We start from the raw sequence: 14,622 nt of genomic DNA on the forward strand, positions 1-14,622 counted from the left end.
GCTTGCTTCTAGTAAGCTTGGAGTGGCTTATCCTGCACTGCATTTCCCAAGGACATCAGAGGTCATACCAGCATTTCAAGTTGTGCCTTTTCAGGTCCCAGTTGCCTGGAGGCTCCCTGCAGGCATATGTCCAGCCACACTGGCTCTGGGCTCCTCCTGCAACTGGGAAAAGTCAAAGGATCCAGCCCACAGCGGGGAAGGAGTTAAGTGCTTGACCAGCTGCCGTCTATGAGGCACTGAATTCCTTCCCCATGCAATCCAGCCGCCAGTGTCAGGACAACGCTATATTTAGAAAGCTGATAAAGGTTTGGTGCTGCCAGTTGTCCTGCCCCTTGATGAAGAAGCCGCAGGGACAGTGAGAGGGGGGCAGCTGATTTTTCTTCCCCCAGTACTGTTTCCTGCCCTCTTCACTGGATACCTTGGCCGTGCCTCCGGCAGGGACCTCTAGCAGAGTCATCCAGGCACAGCAGGTAAGTGCCTGTTCCTTGCTCCCCTGCCTCCCTGCTCGCTGCCCCGTGAGTGGCAGCCACTCGTCAGCCCCTTTGGTGGCACATGGCTGCGATCCTTCTGCCTGAGGCCAGCTGCTGGGGCCCTTCGGAGACACCACTGACTGTCGTGGCATGCGAGGCAGGAGTCATTCTGGCTGGACCAGGGGAAGGGGTGGCTGCTGCCTTCTCATGCTCCTAGCTGAGCTATGGCCCCCTGGTTCTCCTGCACCCAGGGTGGACATAGCAGCCTCCCCACAAAGGATTACAAGGGCAAAGTACTGAGGCTTAAAGCACCTTTGGCCTTAAGCTTTAGGAGTGTTTCATTTTGGGGCGGCAAGGTCTCATGTTTCTTGCCCCCAATGCTCCTTCAAGTCCAGCTCTGGCTGTGTACAGCTCCTTCAAGCCACCGCGCATGGGCTGAGCTGGCCAGGGGGGGGATAGAGTTTCTGTCCCACCACCCCTTCCTTCCTGGCCTTCCTGCACGCTTACTCACAGGCAAGAAGGGCATCGGCACTCGCTGGGCACCAGCCAGGGAGCTGCACGAGGCCTCGGGAACAGCAGGCACCCTGGCAGAGGAGCCAGTGCAGCTGGCCTGTGGGAAGGACTGCTCACAGGGTTGTGGGAGCATGGTGTGGGAGCCCCTTCTGCCATACCCTCCCTGCCACCGCCGCCCCACAGCCAGGGGGTGGCCTCCACGCAGACCTCTGTAATAACCCTCCCTCCTGCTGTGCTCCCCTTGTAGCAGATCTTCTCACAGCTGCCATGGCCAGTGGCAGAGATTCAGACAGTGAGCAGGTGGTACCCAATGAGGAGGACAAGGGACTGGACGTGAAGGCTGTGCAGGCCCACTATCTCCGCAGCCCCTCGCCCAGCCGGTGAGTATGCTTGCTGCAGGGACCACCATGGCCTGCCAGTAGCATGTGGTAGATCAGCTTGCCTTCCCTTCTATTCCACTGCCTCCCCTCCACACAGGCACTTGGATCAAGTGTGGAGCCCAGGGCTTCCCTCCCCTCCTGGAGGCGGGGATTAGTGTGCCGGCAGGGAGAGAGACTGCAGAGGTAGCACTCATGCACTAATTAATCCATTCCGCTGAGAGTGTAGGCATACATGGTGGGGACAAATTGCAGAAAGCATTACTGTGGGATGGTATTGTTGCTCTTCCATCTCTCGTCCTCTCATGTCCACCCCACTGAAGCTCCTGATCTGGATTTCAACTTTTCCCACGTTCAGCCCTGTCTTTCTATCTGTTATAAGGACCTGTGGATCTTTTAATGTTGATATTAGCCTTTGCCAGCCCCAGAAAGACTGAGGGTCTTAAGATTTAGGTTTGGTTCAGAACCATCTTTAGCTACAGGCTTTGGGCACTGAACAGGATGTTGTCACAGCACAAGCAGAAATTGAGTTACCTCAAGCAAAACAAGCATCCTCAGATGCATTTTCTCCTAAAACAAGGAAAAATACATCCCTTTGTACTCTTTTCCTAATCTGCAGGGCTTTCTGTACACTTTGAGATGCTTTAGCTGAAGGCAGGGAGTAGGGATCGAGTTTGAAAAGAACCTGCCCCAGTGGCCCTCAACAAGTACGAGGTTATGCAATGTTTCCCATTAACTGTGGGGCACTGCAGCAAAATGAAGACAGAGTGCTTATTTCATTTAACTTGATGTGTTTAAAAATTATTGAGGAAGTTCCCTGAGCTCACATGAAGTAAAATTATGTATTGAACTTGGTAAATCATCCTCATACTGCTCATCAGTGACTCAAAATGAACAGAAGCACCTCTTCAGTTTATTTCCTCCCCCCCCTTCCCTCCCCTTCCCTCCCCTTCCCTTTCCTTCCCTTCCTTTTTTTTCTTTCCTTTTTTTCTTGCTGTCAATGCCAAAAGCAATGATGAAAATGGCACCGTCCTTCTCAACCAGAACCAGGTCCTTGAAGCATCCAGGCTTGGAGTGTTCTGCACATCTGTGTTTCATGGATGTTTAGGGCAGCTACACGTAAAATGTGTTGAGGCGGTGGTGTCAGATCATTACCAACTGTTATCTTTTTATTGAGCTTGGAGGCAACCTTTACAGCAAAAGGAATCGAAGGCAGGGCATAGCTGCAAATTTGTGTCAGCTCCTGTAAATGAGACTGAGACTCCCCTTGCTCATCTCATAAACTCCTTTGAAGAGCTAGGAACGGATTACTTTCAGTCATGGTTGACAAGTGCTGGAACCCAACTAAATGACCTAGATGAGCCCATTAAGTGGCTTCCAGTGGCTGCGCCCTCCATTTTTACTCTGGAGAATGAAAGCAGTTTAGCTCTCCACACACACTTTGCTGCACCCTGACTACACATTAATCACCCTCCCTCTCCTGCTTTAATTAAAGACAGTGTGTTGCAAGTACTGCAAGCCTGCATTGCTAGATAGCTTTTGTGACGGCGGCAAACTTGTCCTAATGATCTGTACCATCTATTTGGAAGGAAATCTAGAGGGTGTGCATCTGGGAAAAAGCTCTGTAAACTATTTTGTTAAGATGGTTTAATAAGAAGAGAAGATTTACTTGGACTGTACAGGTGGACTGAGATGGAAATATATTTGTCTTCAAGATTGTAGCCCTTTCTTGCTTAACAAAAACTTATGTAAATCACACTCTCTGTCAAAGAACTCCCGTCAAAGGTATTTGTGGGCTTCATAGTTGTTTCTGACGTGCAGTTAGACAGCACTATGTGAGTGGAGAGAATGACCACAGATTCATACTATGAAGTGACCAACGTACGGAGTACTGAGGGAGAGATTCACAGGCGTCAGTCTTAATGCTTGCACTGCAGCCTGTGGTATCTCAAAGAATGCTTGTAGGCAATTAGCCTATTCTTCTGTTAGAAGAAAAAACCCAACAGTTTTCTAGCATGGTCTGTTTTGAATTTTTCAATAAATTCTAGTTAGGATAATGTCTATGTCTGTCTGTCTAAGTGAGAGCTACTTTAAGTCTATTCCTTGTGATCCATCCCACTCCCAGTCTCAAACCAGCCACTGATCTTCTTTAAGCAAAAACTCCTCTACCAATCCATTCTGTTGCACTCCCAGCCAACTGCAGCTCCTCCCCATGGGACCTGTATGCCTCCTGCAAATGCTGGACACCAAGGCATATTTGAAGCCTGTAGCACCACGCTGGAGAGCAGGGTGGGGGTGAGGGGTGGGAGGAGAGCTGGGGCTTCCCTTCTCCCATCAAAGGATCCTCACCACTCCAGTTCCCTGCTGCTGTCTTCTGGAATGGGTGAAAAGGGCTAAAGTCCTGGAGATGGGATCCCAGTGGAGGTCATTTGCCTAATAGGCAGTGTGGTTGGTTGGCAGGTATTCGGTGATATCGGACACTAATACAGAGAGCATCTTCATGGAGCCAATCCATCTGTCTTCTGCTGTGGCTGCCAAACAGATAATCAATGAAGGTAAGAGGAGGCAGGGTAAAAGAACTATGTAAGTAATAGAGACTTGAGTTGCCCTTATTTTGCCTTTCTCACCCAGAGATCCTAAAATGATAAAAAAGCCTTTATGAGAAAATGCCACCTGAGACAGAGGTGAAAAACACAAAGAAATATGAGTTTACAGAAATGTTTGTTGACTTCCTGTGAAGTTGTGCACTGAATCTGTGGCACAATCATATACCACAGCAGCGAATGCAGTTTGATTGCAACGAATAGAATAGAATAGAATAGAATAGAATAGAATAGAATAGAATAGAATAGAATAGAATAGAATAGAATAGAATAGAGGCTATTTCAGTTGGAAAGCACCTACAATGATCATCCAGTCCAATTGCCTGAGCAATTCAGCACTGACAGAAAGCTAAAGCATGTTATTAACAGCATTGTCCAAATGCCTCTTAAATGCTGACAGGCTTGGGGCACCAACCACCTCTCTGGGAAGCCTGTTCCAGTGTTTGAGCACCTTCTTCGTAAAGAAATGCTTTGCCATGTCCAGTCTGAACCTTCCTGGGAGCAGCTCTGAACCATTCCCATGTGTCCTAACACGAGATCCCAGGGAGAAGAGATCAGTGTATCTCTTTCTACTTCCCCTCCTCAGGAAGCTGTAGAGATAGACTGCATTCTTCTGGGGATAGAATGAGTTGGCCCTTAACTCCCAGACCTTTGGCCAATGTGGGTGTCTGGACTGAGAGGACAGTGCAATATGCTCTTCCCATTACTAACTACCTTGAGGCTGCTAGATAAGCATGTACATGCACATATTGCAGACAGGACGGTGTGATGTTACTGGGGAAAAAAGCAAGCCACAAGGCTTGCCCCAGGAAAAAAGAAAGACAGGTCATACATTTGCTTTGTTTTTACATGTTTTTAGTTACAATGTCAGTTTATTCCAGAACTGAAGACAAAGGACACCAAGGTAGATTCAGTGTGTCCCAGCGTATTAGAGTCTGCGCAGCAGTTGATGGTGGAAGACCTGTACAACCGAGTTAAGGAAAAGATTGATGACACCAGCTTGTTTAACACGCCATGTGTGATGGACTTGCAGAGGGCACTTGTGAAGGACAGGCTGGAGACCCCCAGGGATGCTGTGGATGAAGTCTGGCCTAATGTCTTCATAGCAGAAAAGTGAGTGTCAGCTTTTGTCATCAAGTTGCATGAGATTCCCAGTAAAGGGTCAGATGGAACCATTGAAGGGATAACATGTACTACATGCACCTAATACCTTTCATCCCTAGAGAGCCTCAAAGTGTTTTTCAGAATATGAACACAAAGACCTCTGTGCACTGAAAAGTAAATACTTCTGGAACAGAATCAGCAGCTTTGCTATGCTATTTTGATGCTTCAACAATTTAGGAGAGGAAAACATAAATGAGCCCAAATCACACTGTTCTGATTGGAATTTGGCCCTGAAATTGGGACTAAAGTCTTTGCTATGTAAGAGAGTTTAAAAAAATGCCGTAGCAAATATTGAGTGGAAATGGTTAGGCCTTCTGTACCATGGCTCAGCTGTCTGAGATATATGTGCAAGTGACCAGAACAGAATTAGAAGGGGACATAGTGTAAAGCATCAGTTACAGAGTAATAAAAAATGAGAAATAAGCAAACAGCCTGAACCTAGGATGGCAGGATGAGTTTAGAATCAAGCTGGCATGGAAATCGAGCATGCAGCTCTACTGGTGAGTGCAGGTTTCTCATTTTCTTTTCCTGGTGGGTATTGGAAAGAAATACCTGTAGTACTCTCAAAGGACATTAAGGTCTGAGTGGAGCTGCATGTTGGATGAGTAACACATACTGGGAGCTCTGTAGTGCTTGTAGCAGACAGCTTCTTTCCTACCCGAAACAGGAACACTGATATCTAACATCTTTCTTTCTTTTCTGAAGAAGTGTTGCAGTGAACAAAAGCCGTTTGAAGAGACTGGGGATCACGCATGTCTTGAACGCAGCTCACGATACAGGTGTATACACAGGACCAGGTTTCTACAATGGCCTGAATATCCAATATCTGGGCATTGAAGTGGATGATTTTCCAGATATGGATATCTCCAAACACTTCCGCCCAGCTGCAGAGTTCCTTGACGAAGCACTGCTGACTTACAGGGGTAAGAGGAGTAGATTACAGTGCTTCCAGAATGCTTGGGGATTAATGGGTGGAAGCATTACTCTGATGACACATTCGTAATTGGGTAGAAGGCAGATACTTTGTTCTTTGCATCCAGTTAGAGTGAACACTTTTTGCCCATTTTTGCCATGCCTCATTCAAAACAGGAAGGGGCAAACTAGTGGGAGGAGGCAGCCCCCAGCAGCCCCATGTCTTCAAACTCAAACTGGCTGTGAGCCACCTCAGCTGCTTTGAAAGTACCCTGCTATTGCAAAGAGATGAAGCCCTGCTCCAATAAATATGGGTTTTTTTAATATTGATATGATATAGTACTCTCTATATATTGATACATCCCTGTACACTGCAAGTTTCAGTTTTGCTAGGATGCTTACTACAAAAGAACAGGCTGATTTACTAGAGCAATCCAAACAGCTGTGTCGAACCCCTGGATGTCTATACCCAGGCTACTCTGTAATTTGCTGGACTCCAGTTCATGGCAACTTATTCTGTGGACCTCCAGTGCATCCTGGTCATTTTGTTGCAGCTTCAGTGGACAATTAGAAATATCTTCATGGAATTCAATGTGAAAATGAACACCACCATCAGTGGTATCACTGATATTCTTCATATATGTATTCAGTGCATTTAATTTTTGTAGAGAGACAACAGGTTACCTCCTAGTAGAAGTGACAGTAAGAAAAGTGAGAGTTTTTGTTAGTGCGCAAAAGAGGTTGAGCCAATTTTAATAGCTCAACAACAACAACATGAGGAAGGACACTACCGATCTATGTTCTTCCTCATAACACCCATTGCTGCGCTTGGCACAGTACAGATGCTTACTGCTGCTGGCATTCATTGACCCTTCAAGTCACTAACCCAGCAAAACAACAGCCCAGAAGGGAAGAGGTGGTTTTCCATTGGGTTAGTGAGCTGAACTGGCTCATTAAAGGGCCCGGTGAGTACCAGAGCCAATCAGCAAAGGATGGAGAGAGACAAAGGAGCCTTGAAATAAAGCAGAGGGATGAGATCTCCCCCTTTCGGTGAGCTGTTACATAGGCTTTACTGGCTCTTAAAACACTTGGAAGGCAACTGAGACTTTTCATAATAAGAAAGGTGAAAAAGACTCTTCGGATTGTAGGAATAGGCGTATTAGGTAAATGCTCGCGGTAACATAGCAGCAGTCAGAAAGGTGGTGTTTAAACTGGCTTTGTTAAGTTTGAGTGTAAATAGTTTGATTAATCTGGAGTTCATCACACATTGAGAAACTGTAATTTCTGTTATTTGCAAGCTAGCAAAGCCTCATTTATGCTCTCTTCATATTTATAAGCTTTTCTTTAACTGTAATTTGCTATAGAACTAACTTTAAAAAACAATTCTTGTGTGCCAAAGCTTAGTTTTCTGCAAGAAGTGGTTTCTGTGTAAATGCCATGAAATAAAGGAGATCCTCAGCTTTGATTTTAGCTCTTGCAGTCACTGTTTACAGTAGTTTGGAGCAGCTGTACCAGTTTGTCAGTCAAAATCAGCTCTCTATGCTAGTTGCTTGGTTCTCCTGTTCTGAGATATGCTAGGGGCCTGGCCTCCTGCCAGTCTACATATAACTTTGAACATACCTTGCAAAATAGCAGATCTGGATTCTGGCAAAAATATAATTAAATTAATATAAAATTGTATTTAAGTCCTATAATGTGTCTTATAAAAAAAAAAAAACTAAGTTATTTGCTTATCCTCCCAATACTTTCCTGGAGGCTAATGCTAATATCTTCCTTTTTACCTATAGGGAAACTGAAGCATGGAAAGCTTAACTGTCTTATCCTAAGTCAGCCTGCAAGTCAAGAATAATGTATCATTTGTCTTTCTAATACCTGCTATAAGCTTTTTGATTATTTGGGGAAGTGAAGTGTATAGGTGAAAATACAAATACTATTTAGATTGTTTTAAAATGTGCCTGCCATAGCTTTTTGAAACTAATGTGCTTTTTATTCAGATGTATCTAGATTTTTATTAAGATAAAGCTAACAAATATTTAGTATTGGTTTCGGTCACAGATTCCATCTAATTTTTAACACTATTCAGAGAATGCTTTTGTGCTACATATGAGAGCAACTTCTCTATGTTACTGCAAATCGCTAATTACTTTTATATTTTATATCTGTAGGCAAAATCCTTGTCAGCAGTGAAATGGGAATCAGTCGCTCAGCTGTGCTGGTGGCTGCTTACCTGATGATCTACCACCATATGACCATTCTGGAGGCTCTGATGACTCTGAGAAAGAAGCGTGCCATTTACCCCAATGATGGTTTTCTGAAACAGCTAAGGGAGCTCAATGAGCAATTGTTGGAGGAACGAGAGCTGGAGCACCCTGGAGATGAAGAAGTCACTCCTAGTCAAAGTCCTGTTGTCCATGCAGAGTCTTCTTCCTGGCTGTCTGGAGTTGGGGACTCAGAAAGCATCATGGGAGCCAAAGCCCACTCCATCATAGTAGAAGAAGAGGACACCAGCAGTCTGCTGGGTAGTCTTATAAGCTCTTCATCAGTGGGAAAAACTAGCTGGCTTTCCAAACACTCCACCCTCATCAGTGAGGAGGAAGAGGAACAGTTGTATGAGGAATGGAGGAAGAAACAAGGCCTGCCTGCAAAGGAACCAGGAGTTAACCATGGAAGAAGAACATCTCCAAAGCTTCTGGATCAGGAAGGGGAACAATCTGAGGAGGATGTGGAACAGAGGATCCATGACTGGCAGCGCAGAAATGAGAAATACCAAATGGAGGGTCCAACCAGGGAAGAGGATGGAGATTCTGGCATGGGAGGAAGACCTTTCCCATCAGGTGAATTCAGTGATGTTGAGAGCGTGAGCAGTTTTGAGATCCGAACCCTAAAACAACAGCTGGAAGCCAGTAGCTTTAGCAGGATGAGGAGGAGCCGCACAGGCTCTATGTCTTCAGAGAGCACTTGGGACATGTGGAACCAGAGGCTTCTAGAGATTGAGAAGGAAGCTACTCAGAGGTATCGTTCTAAAAATAAAAATTGTGGGGAGAGCCAATCCCCAGAAACAGGAAGAAAGGAGAGGGATGTGGATGAGGAGAGCGTGTTTTCAGACAGTAGCTCCTTCTATAATTTCTGCCAAAAGAACAAAGATAAGTTGACTCCTCTAGAAAGGTGGAAGGTCAAGAGGATCCAGTTTGGCTTTCACAAGAAGGATTTAGAACCGTCATCATCTTCTGCACCATCTCCAGCAGAAGATGGCAGCCAGGCAGGTGGGGAGGGGACTGAAGGGAAGAGTTTGTCAGATATTAACCTGTCTGCTTACCAGGCTTGGAAAACAAAGCGGCAGAAGAAGGTGGGCAGTGAAAGCAAGGAGGAATTTGTGGAGTTTGCCAAAAGTGAGGATTCTGCTTCAACTAAAAAGAAGCAGAGGCGTGTAGAGCTCCTTGAACGTTCAAAGAAAATTTTAGAAGAAAGCCAGTCCATGTGCAGCTGGGAGACAGACAGTACGATGAGTGGGAGTATCCCACTGTCAGCCTTCTGGCCCTCAGCACCTTCTGCAAGCGGTGCTGAGGATGCAGCTTCTGCACTAAGCATGCAGACAAATCATTCATCTTTACCACAGACCAGGAGCAGCACAGGGGCAATGCAGCCTCAGATGACAAGTATACCCCTTCCCAATCTCCCTGTTGGCCCAGGTGACACAATATCTATGGCAAGCATTCAGAACTGGATCGCTAACGTGGTCAGTGAAACCATTGCTCAAAAGCAAAATGAGATCATGATGCTGTCCCGTCCGTCGTCTGCAATGGCCTCCAGCATAATGTCAGGAGACCTTGGCAGGCGTGTAGATGATGATAAGGTTTCTCTTCTCAGTGCTCAGAGCGGCTCATCTCTTGCTACCTCGCAGCTTCGCCAGCAGGATGTACACAGGACTGAGTCTCAGTCTCTCCTGTCTTGCAATACCTCAGTGAGCGCAAGGACAGAAGGGACTAGTTCAAACATGAAGACAACACAGACAAGCAAGCCACTGTACAGCCTTTTTGCTGATGATGTTGACCTAAAGAAAATCAGGAGGAAGGAGAAAGAGATGCAAATGGAAATGAGAGAGAAAATGTCAGACTATCAAATTGAAAAGGTGATCAGAGACAATAAACGCAGCACTTTATTTAAAAAAAAGATGACCAAAGGACAGGAAAATGAAATAGAAGATGACAGAGAGAGAGCAACAAACAGCCACAGGCGCCCCTTGCAAGCAGATCTTGACAGAACGGATACGGTCTTTGATCTGTCCAGTCAACTTGCAAACACAGGTGCACTGAAGTCAGAGACAGAGACTGATATTACCAAGTGGCTCAGTGGCCTGAAAGCAGAAAGAGAACCACCGTCATATTATGATCAAAGTGAGAAGGCTAGAGAGAAATATAGCAGATCATCCAAAGTTAGAGAGATGGATTCTGAAACATCCAGTTACAGATTCTCCAGGTCCCAAAGGGAAGAGCTAGACAGCTGTTCTTCCTATGAGTCAAAAGGAGATTCACTGAGAACCATGTCAAGATTTTCCTCTGCTTCTGCAACAGAGGACAACAGGATGTATAAGTTCACAAGGTCAAGGGTCAGTGAGACAACAAGTTCCAGAGAAAAGACCCCAGAGCTGCATGTTTTCAGCCAAACACCTGAACCATCCTTTGACTCTGAATCCCCTGAACCATCTACACAGAGTCGAGTTAGATCTCATCATGTGGAGGCATGTGAGGAGGAAGCCAGGTCAGACATGTCAGAATTTGGAGCTAAGAGAAAGTTCACCCAGAGCTTTTCAAAGTCTGAAGAGGATGGAAAGAAGGAGGCAAAAGTGGAACAAAGTGAAGAAAGATTTGCATCTAGACAGTTCTCTCAGTACAGGCGAAGCATGCGTAAAGAAGAGGAAGAAGAGATGGATGATGATGCCATTATTGCTGCTTGGAGAAGCCGACTAGAAGAAACTACGGCAAAGCTCCGGCGGCGAAGGGAAGAGTGACCAAGATCAGATTATAGGAACACAAGCAGAGCCACAGCGCTCCTGAATCACTCATCATTATATTTCTGATAATCCTTTGTGGTTTGTAGGGCATTTCCTGCAGATAGTTCTCTTCTTAATCAAAAGCGATAAAGGGAAGAGGTCAAGTTTTGGAAGTGTTTGTGGTTTGTCAGAAAGAAGATGCTAGGATTAAATGATCAATGTAGGTAGGTAGGAACACAATGTTAGAAGCCATTAGGAGCCAGACGATGTTTCAGTAGCAAAAGCAAGTAATGGTGGCACCTCAATTCAAAAGACCAATCACACCCCATTTTGGTTATTTCAATTTCCTAGTCTCGTTAAAGACTGGACATTTTTTTTCTAGGATCTTTTTGATCATAAGTGGAAGAAGCCAACAGCCTTTTCAAGGAACTTGAAGAATGTTCCTCTCTTAATCAGTTTTACTTTATACAGCTGAGAAGATATTGCCAGGTAGGCTCCACTTTCTGCACCGGTCTTATGAATGTCTACAGAAATAAGTCAGTTCAGGGGAATACATGTAGTGTTTTACTTCACGAAGTAGCAGAAGCAAAGTGATATACTAGAAGAAGGAAGATGCCTCCTTCTTTTTAGAAGTTCAATGCAGTAATGAATGGATTCCTGTGGTACCATTCTTTTCTATTAGATGGAGTCATCTCTGCTCCAGTATGGTTGGTTCCTGCGAATAACTTTGGGTCAACAAAGGAAAAATGCATTAATACTAAGAGATGTCTAAAAATTATGTTCTGATGTAGTTAAAGAGTTGGCGTTAGGGTTACGATTAGTGTTAGATTAGGCTAGGTTTCTGAAGTACTGACTCCAGTTTGTTTTATGTATGCAGCTCAGCTAAGTCTGTGCTTTTATGTCTATATACAGATTGTCATGTATTAATTTTCAACATGATTGCCTTAAAAGATAAGAGTGATACACAAACTGACCTCATAATAAAATGGTGTATAACTAAAGCATTGGTATAAGGCATGATGCACCTAAGGAAAAATTTTCTGTCTGCTGAACATGGTACTCAGAAGCTCGTTTTTAGGAGATGGTAGGTTTAGTTGGCATGTTACAGTTAACGTGTTGTTTCTATCATGAGCTACAGAGCCCACTTTTCAGAGTACGTGGAAGGAACACAGCCTCCATGTTAACTGAGTATGCCACGTTAAGGGCCTTGGGTCTTTCCATGCCCTGCAGAGCCTCGTGAGCTTGTGTGACACGACCTGCCAGGCCTGCCACAGCATCACTTGTGTGGCTCCTATGATGCTGTGTCTTTGACACATCAAAGCACCCAACTATTTGTCACCAGTCAGCATCCTCCATCCCTCTCTTGTAAACGCCTAGGCCAGTTTCTCCTGATTTCTACTCTGGAATTACCTGTTCCCTCTTCTGTACGGACTGTATTTTGAAACAACAAAACCCTCAGGCAGAGCTGAGTGTAAAACAACAATGGAGGGATGATGCAGTATGGTTTTCTGACAGGAAGCTTTGTCTTTCTTTTTCTTGTCACCTCTTCTCCCTCCCACTGCGATGCTTAGAGCTCACTATTACTATTACGCTAGTACCTCTTCCTATTTTAATTGTGTAATATAGACAGTAAGCTCCACAGGGCAAGGGCTTGGTCTTTGTCCTTGTCTGTATGACGCCACGCACATCAGGCAATGCTATCTAAATAATGGTTACTGATAACAAAATGCAGCTGCCAATTTTCCTAAACTTAGAATCATTTCTCTCAACTATAACTCACTGATTAGACATTATCCCTGCTTCTCTGAAGATAAAGATGACTCTCTCTGACAGCCAGGACTGGGGTAAATGATAGATACTTATTGTCAGGTGAATGGAGTCTCAAAATCAGGTGACTGAACAATAACAGGGGTGGAAAAATAAGAGAAAGAACATGTTTTACTTGTGTGGGTTTTCTTTTTTTTTTTTGAGTAAACTCAGATTACATTTTTGAAGTACATAAGGAACACAGTCTTGTTAATGTTTCAGGCATCCAGAGATGCTATAAGGCTTATAATGCACTTCTACTACAATATAATATATAATACGACACATCCCTTATTTCTGCATACTTCTGTGAGTTGTATTTTTTTTAAGTAGTGGAATTCCAGGCTTTGATCCACATTCTGAGATTTTACACTGAATTTCTGAGATGTGGGTTAGGATAGGTATTTTCCTCCTTTCTTCATCCCTGGTAAAGTTGCACTGTGGAAAACAGTTCTGCACATGCATAGTTGGAGCTTGCTTTAATTTCAGTCTAGAAAAGGTCTTAAGTTTCGACGGATGAAAGTGGAAGTGTGCAATACCTTCCGGCACTGAATTTACTTTTTTATCAAAGGCCGGTTGCCTCTGAAAAATCTCTCTCCCGCTTCCTATGGCTGGCTGCTGTTCTCAACAGAAGTGTCTGTCCTCTGCAGTACTGTAGGGGGCATCTTACACTGTGAAAGATGAGCATTATATGATGTAGTAATTGGTTTCATTTTGCACTGTACAGCACAGCCTTTGTTTGGGTAGCATTTTGATTTAAACAGTAATCTAGGTCTGCTGCACAAATAAATTATTCAAGACAGAGGGGCAGAATATGGTTCTATAACAAGCCCGAGCCAAACCATCCCAATAGCGAGTTTTGACCCTTCTGGGAAAGGGTTAAGTGGGTTCTGCTGACTCACGGAGGTAGGTGGCTTATTAGTTCACTTGTGTAAAAGGGAGATAAAAATGGTTTGCTGGGGAGAGGCCATCTAAGATGCTGGCTGAGCAGTCATGAGGGAGAAGCCTTAGAAACAGCTGAACTTTATTTTCTTATTGCTTATATCCTTGTTAATAAAGCCAAACCCCCAAAGCAATAAGGGGGTGGGGATCATTTTGGACTCCATTCAGTATATGGCCTGTGCTGGAAGCAAGATGGGAAAGGCTCCAGCTCACAGGTATAAATTACATGAAACAGTGACATAAAGACCTTGCATGGTGAAAATATTAAAGCATTCAGTCATAAGACCAATAACCAGGAGAGACAGAAATGGAGAGGTTGAAGGCAGGCTAGAAAGTCAGGTTTTAAGATGAGAATTTAGAAGGAGATAGGGAATCGGTGAAAGGGGAGAGGTCTGCACAGATTGTTTCAGGTGACCAGAGCTGCAGAGTGAATGGTTTTTCAGCAATGACACTGGTCTGACACTAGATTAAAAGAGTGGGTAAGTACCCAAATTTATCTAGGAAGGATTTTTCAGCAAAGATGGTGCTGGGACTGACATTTTTGCTCAGCCTCAGTTTCCTGCTGTAGGCAGGAGGGGGTTTTTGGCATTGTATAGTAGAAGGTGAAAGTGCAAGGAGCGTCCATACAGTCAGTTAAGAATATAAACACAGGAACATCAGAAAGGCTATATGGGTCAGGCCAAAGGTCCATCTGGCTCAATATCCTGTCTCTGACAGAGAACAACAGTGAATACCTAGGGAAGAATGTAAGAGCAGTGATATAAGTGATATTTCCCCAGCATGATCTTCCAGCTTCTAATCATTTGCAACTCAAGGACTCCCTGAGCCAGACGTGATATTTCTGT

At 44.6% G+C, this 14,622-nt stretch overlaps 1 protein-coding gene across 1 annotated transcript; it reads left to right on the forward strand.

Annotated features, from left to right (window-relative positions):
• Positions 1-334: 334 nt before the first annotated feature.
• STYXL2 (serine/threonine/tyrosine interacting like 2) lies at positions 335-13,122 on the forward strand. The gene is made up of 6 exons (XM_075103034.1): positions 335-470; positions 1,231-1,363; positions 3,821-3,915; positions 4,845-5,076; positions 5,833-6,050; positions 8,205-13,122. Exons 2-6 carry the CDS (start codon positions 1,251-1,253, stop codon positions 11,045-11,047), a joined length of 3,501 nt encoding a protein of 1,166 aa, XP_074959135.1. The 5' UTR covers positions 335-470; positions 1,231-1,250; the 3' UTR covers positions 11,048-13,122.
• The last annotated feature ends 1,500 nt before the right edge of the window (positions 13,123-14,622 follow it).

This window comes from Phalacrocorax aristotelis, chromosome 1 (assembly GCF_949628215.1).
Source record: "Phalacrocorax aristotelis chromosome 1, bGulAri2.1, whole genome shotgun sequence".
Classification (NCBI taxonomy): domain Eukaryota; kingdom Metazoa; phylum Chordata; class Aves; order Suliformes; family Phalacrocoracidae; genus Phalacrocorax; species Phalacrocorax aristotelis.

What these genes read in the sequence shown, in the direction of transcription:
- STYXL2 (XM_075103034.1), top strand. Translation starts at nt 1,251, where the DNA reads ATGGCCAGTGGCAGAGATTCAGACAGTGAGCAGGTGGTACCCAATGAG. An exon ending in CAAACAGATAATCAATGAAG is followed by an intron (nt 3,916 to 4,844) that starts GTAAGAGGAGGC and finishes AGTTTATTCCAG; the next exon opens with AACTGAAGACAAAGGACACC. An exon ending in AATGTCTTCATAGCAGAAAA is followed by an intron (nt 5,077 to 5,832) that starts GTGAGTGTCAGC and finishes TCTTTTCTGAAG; the next exon opens with AAGTGTTGCAGTGAACAAAA.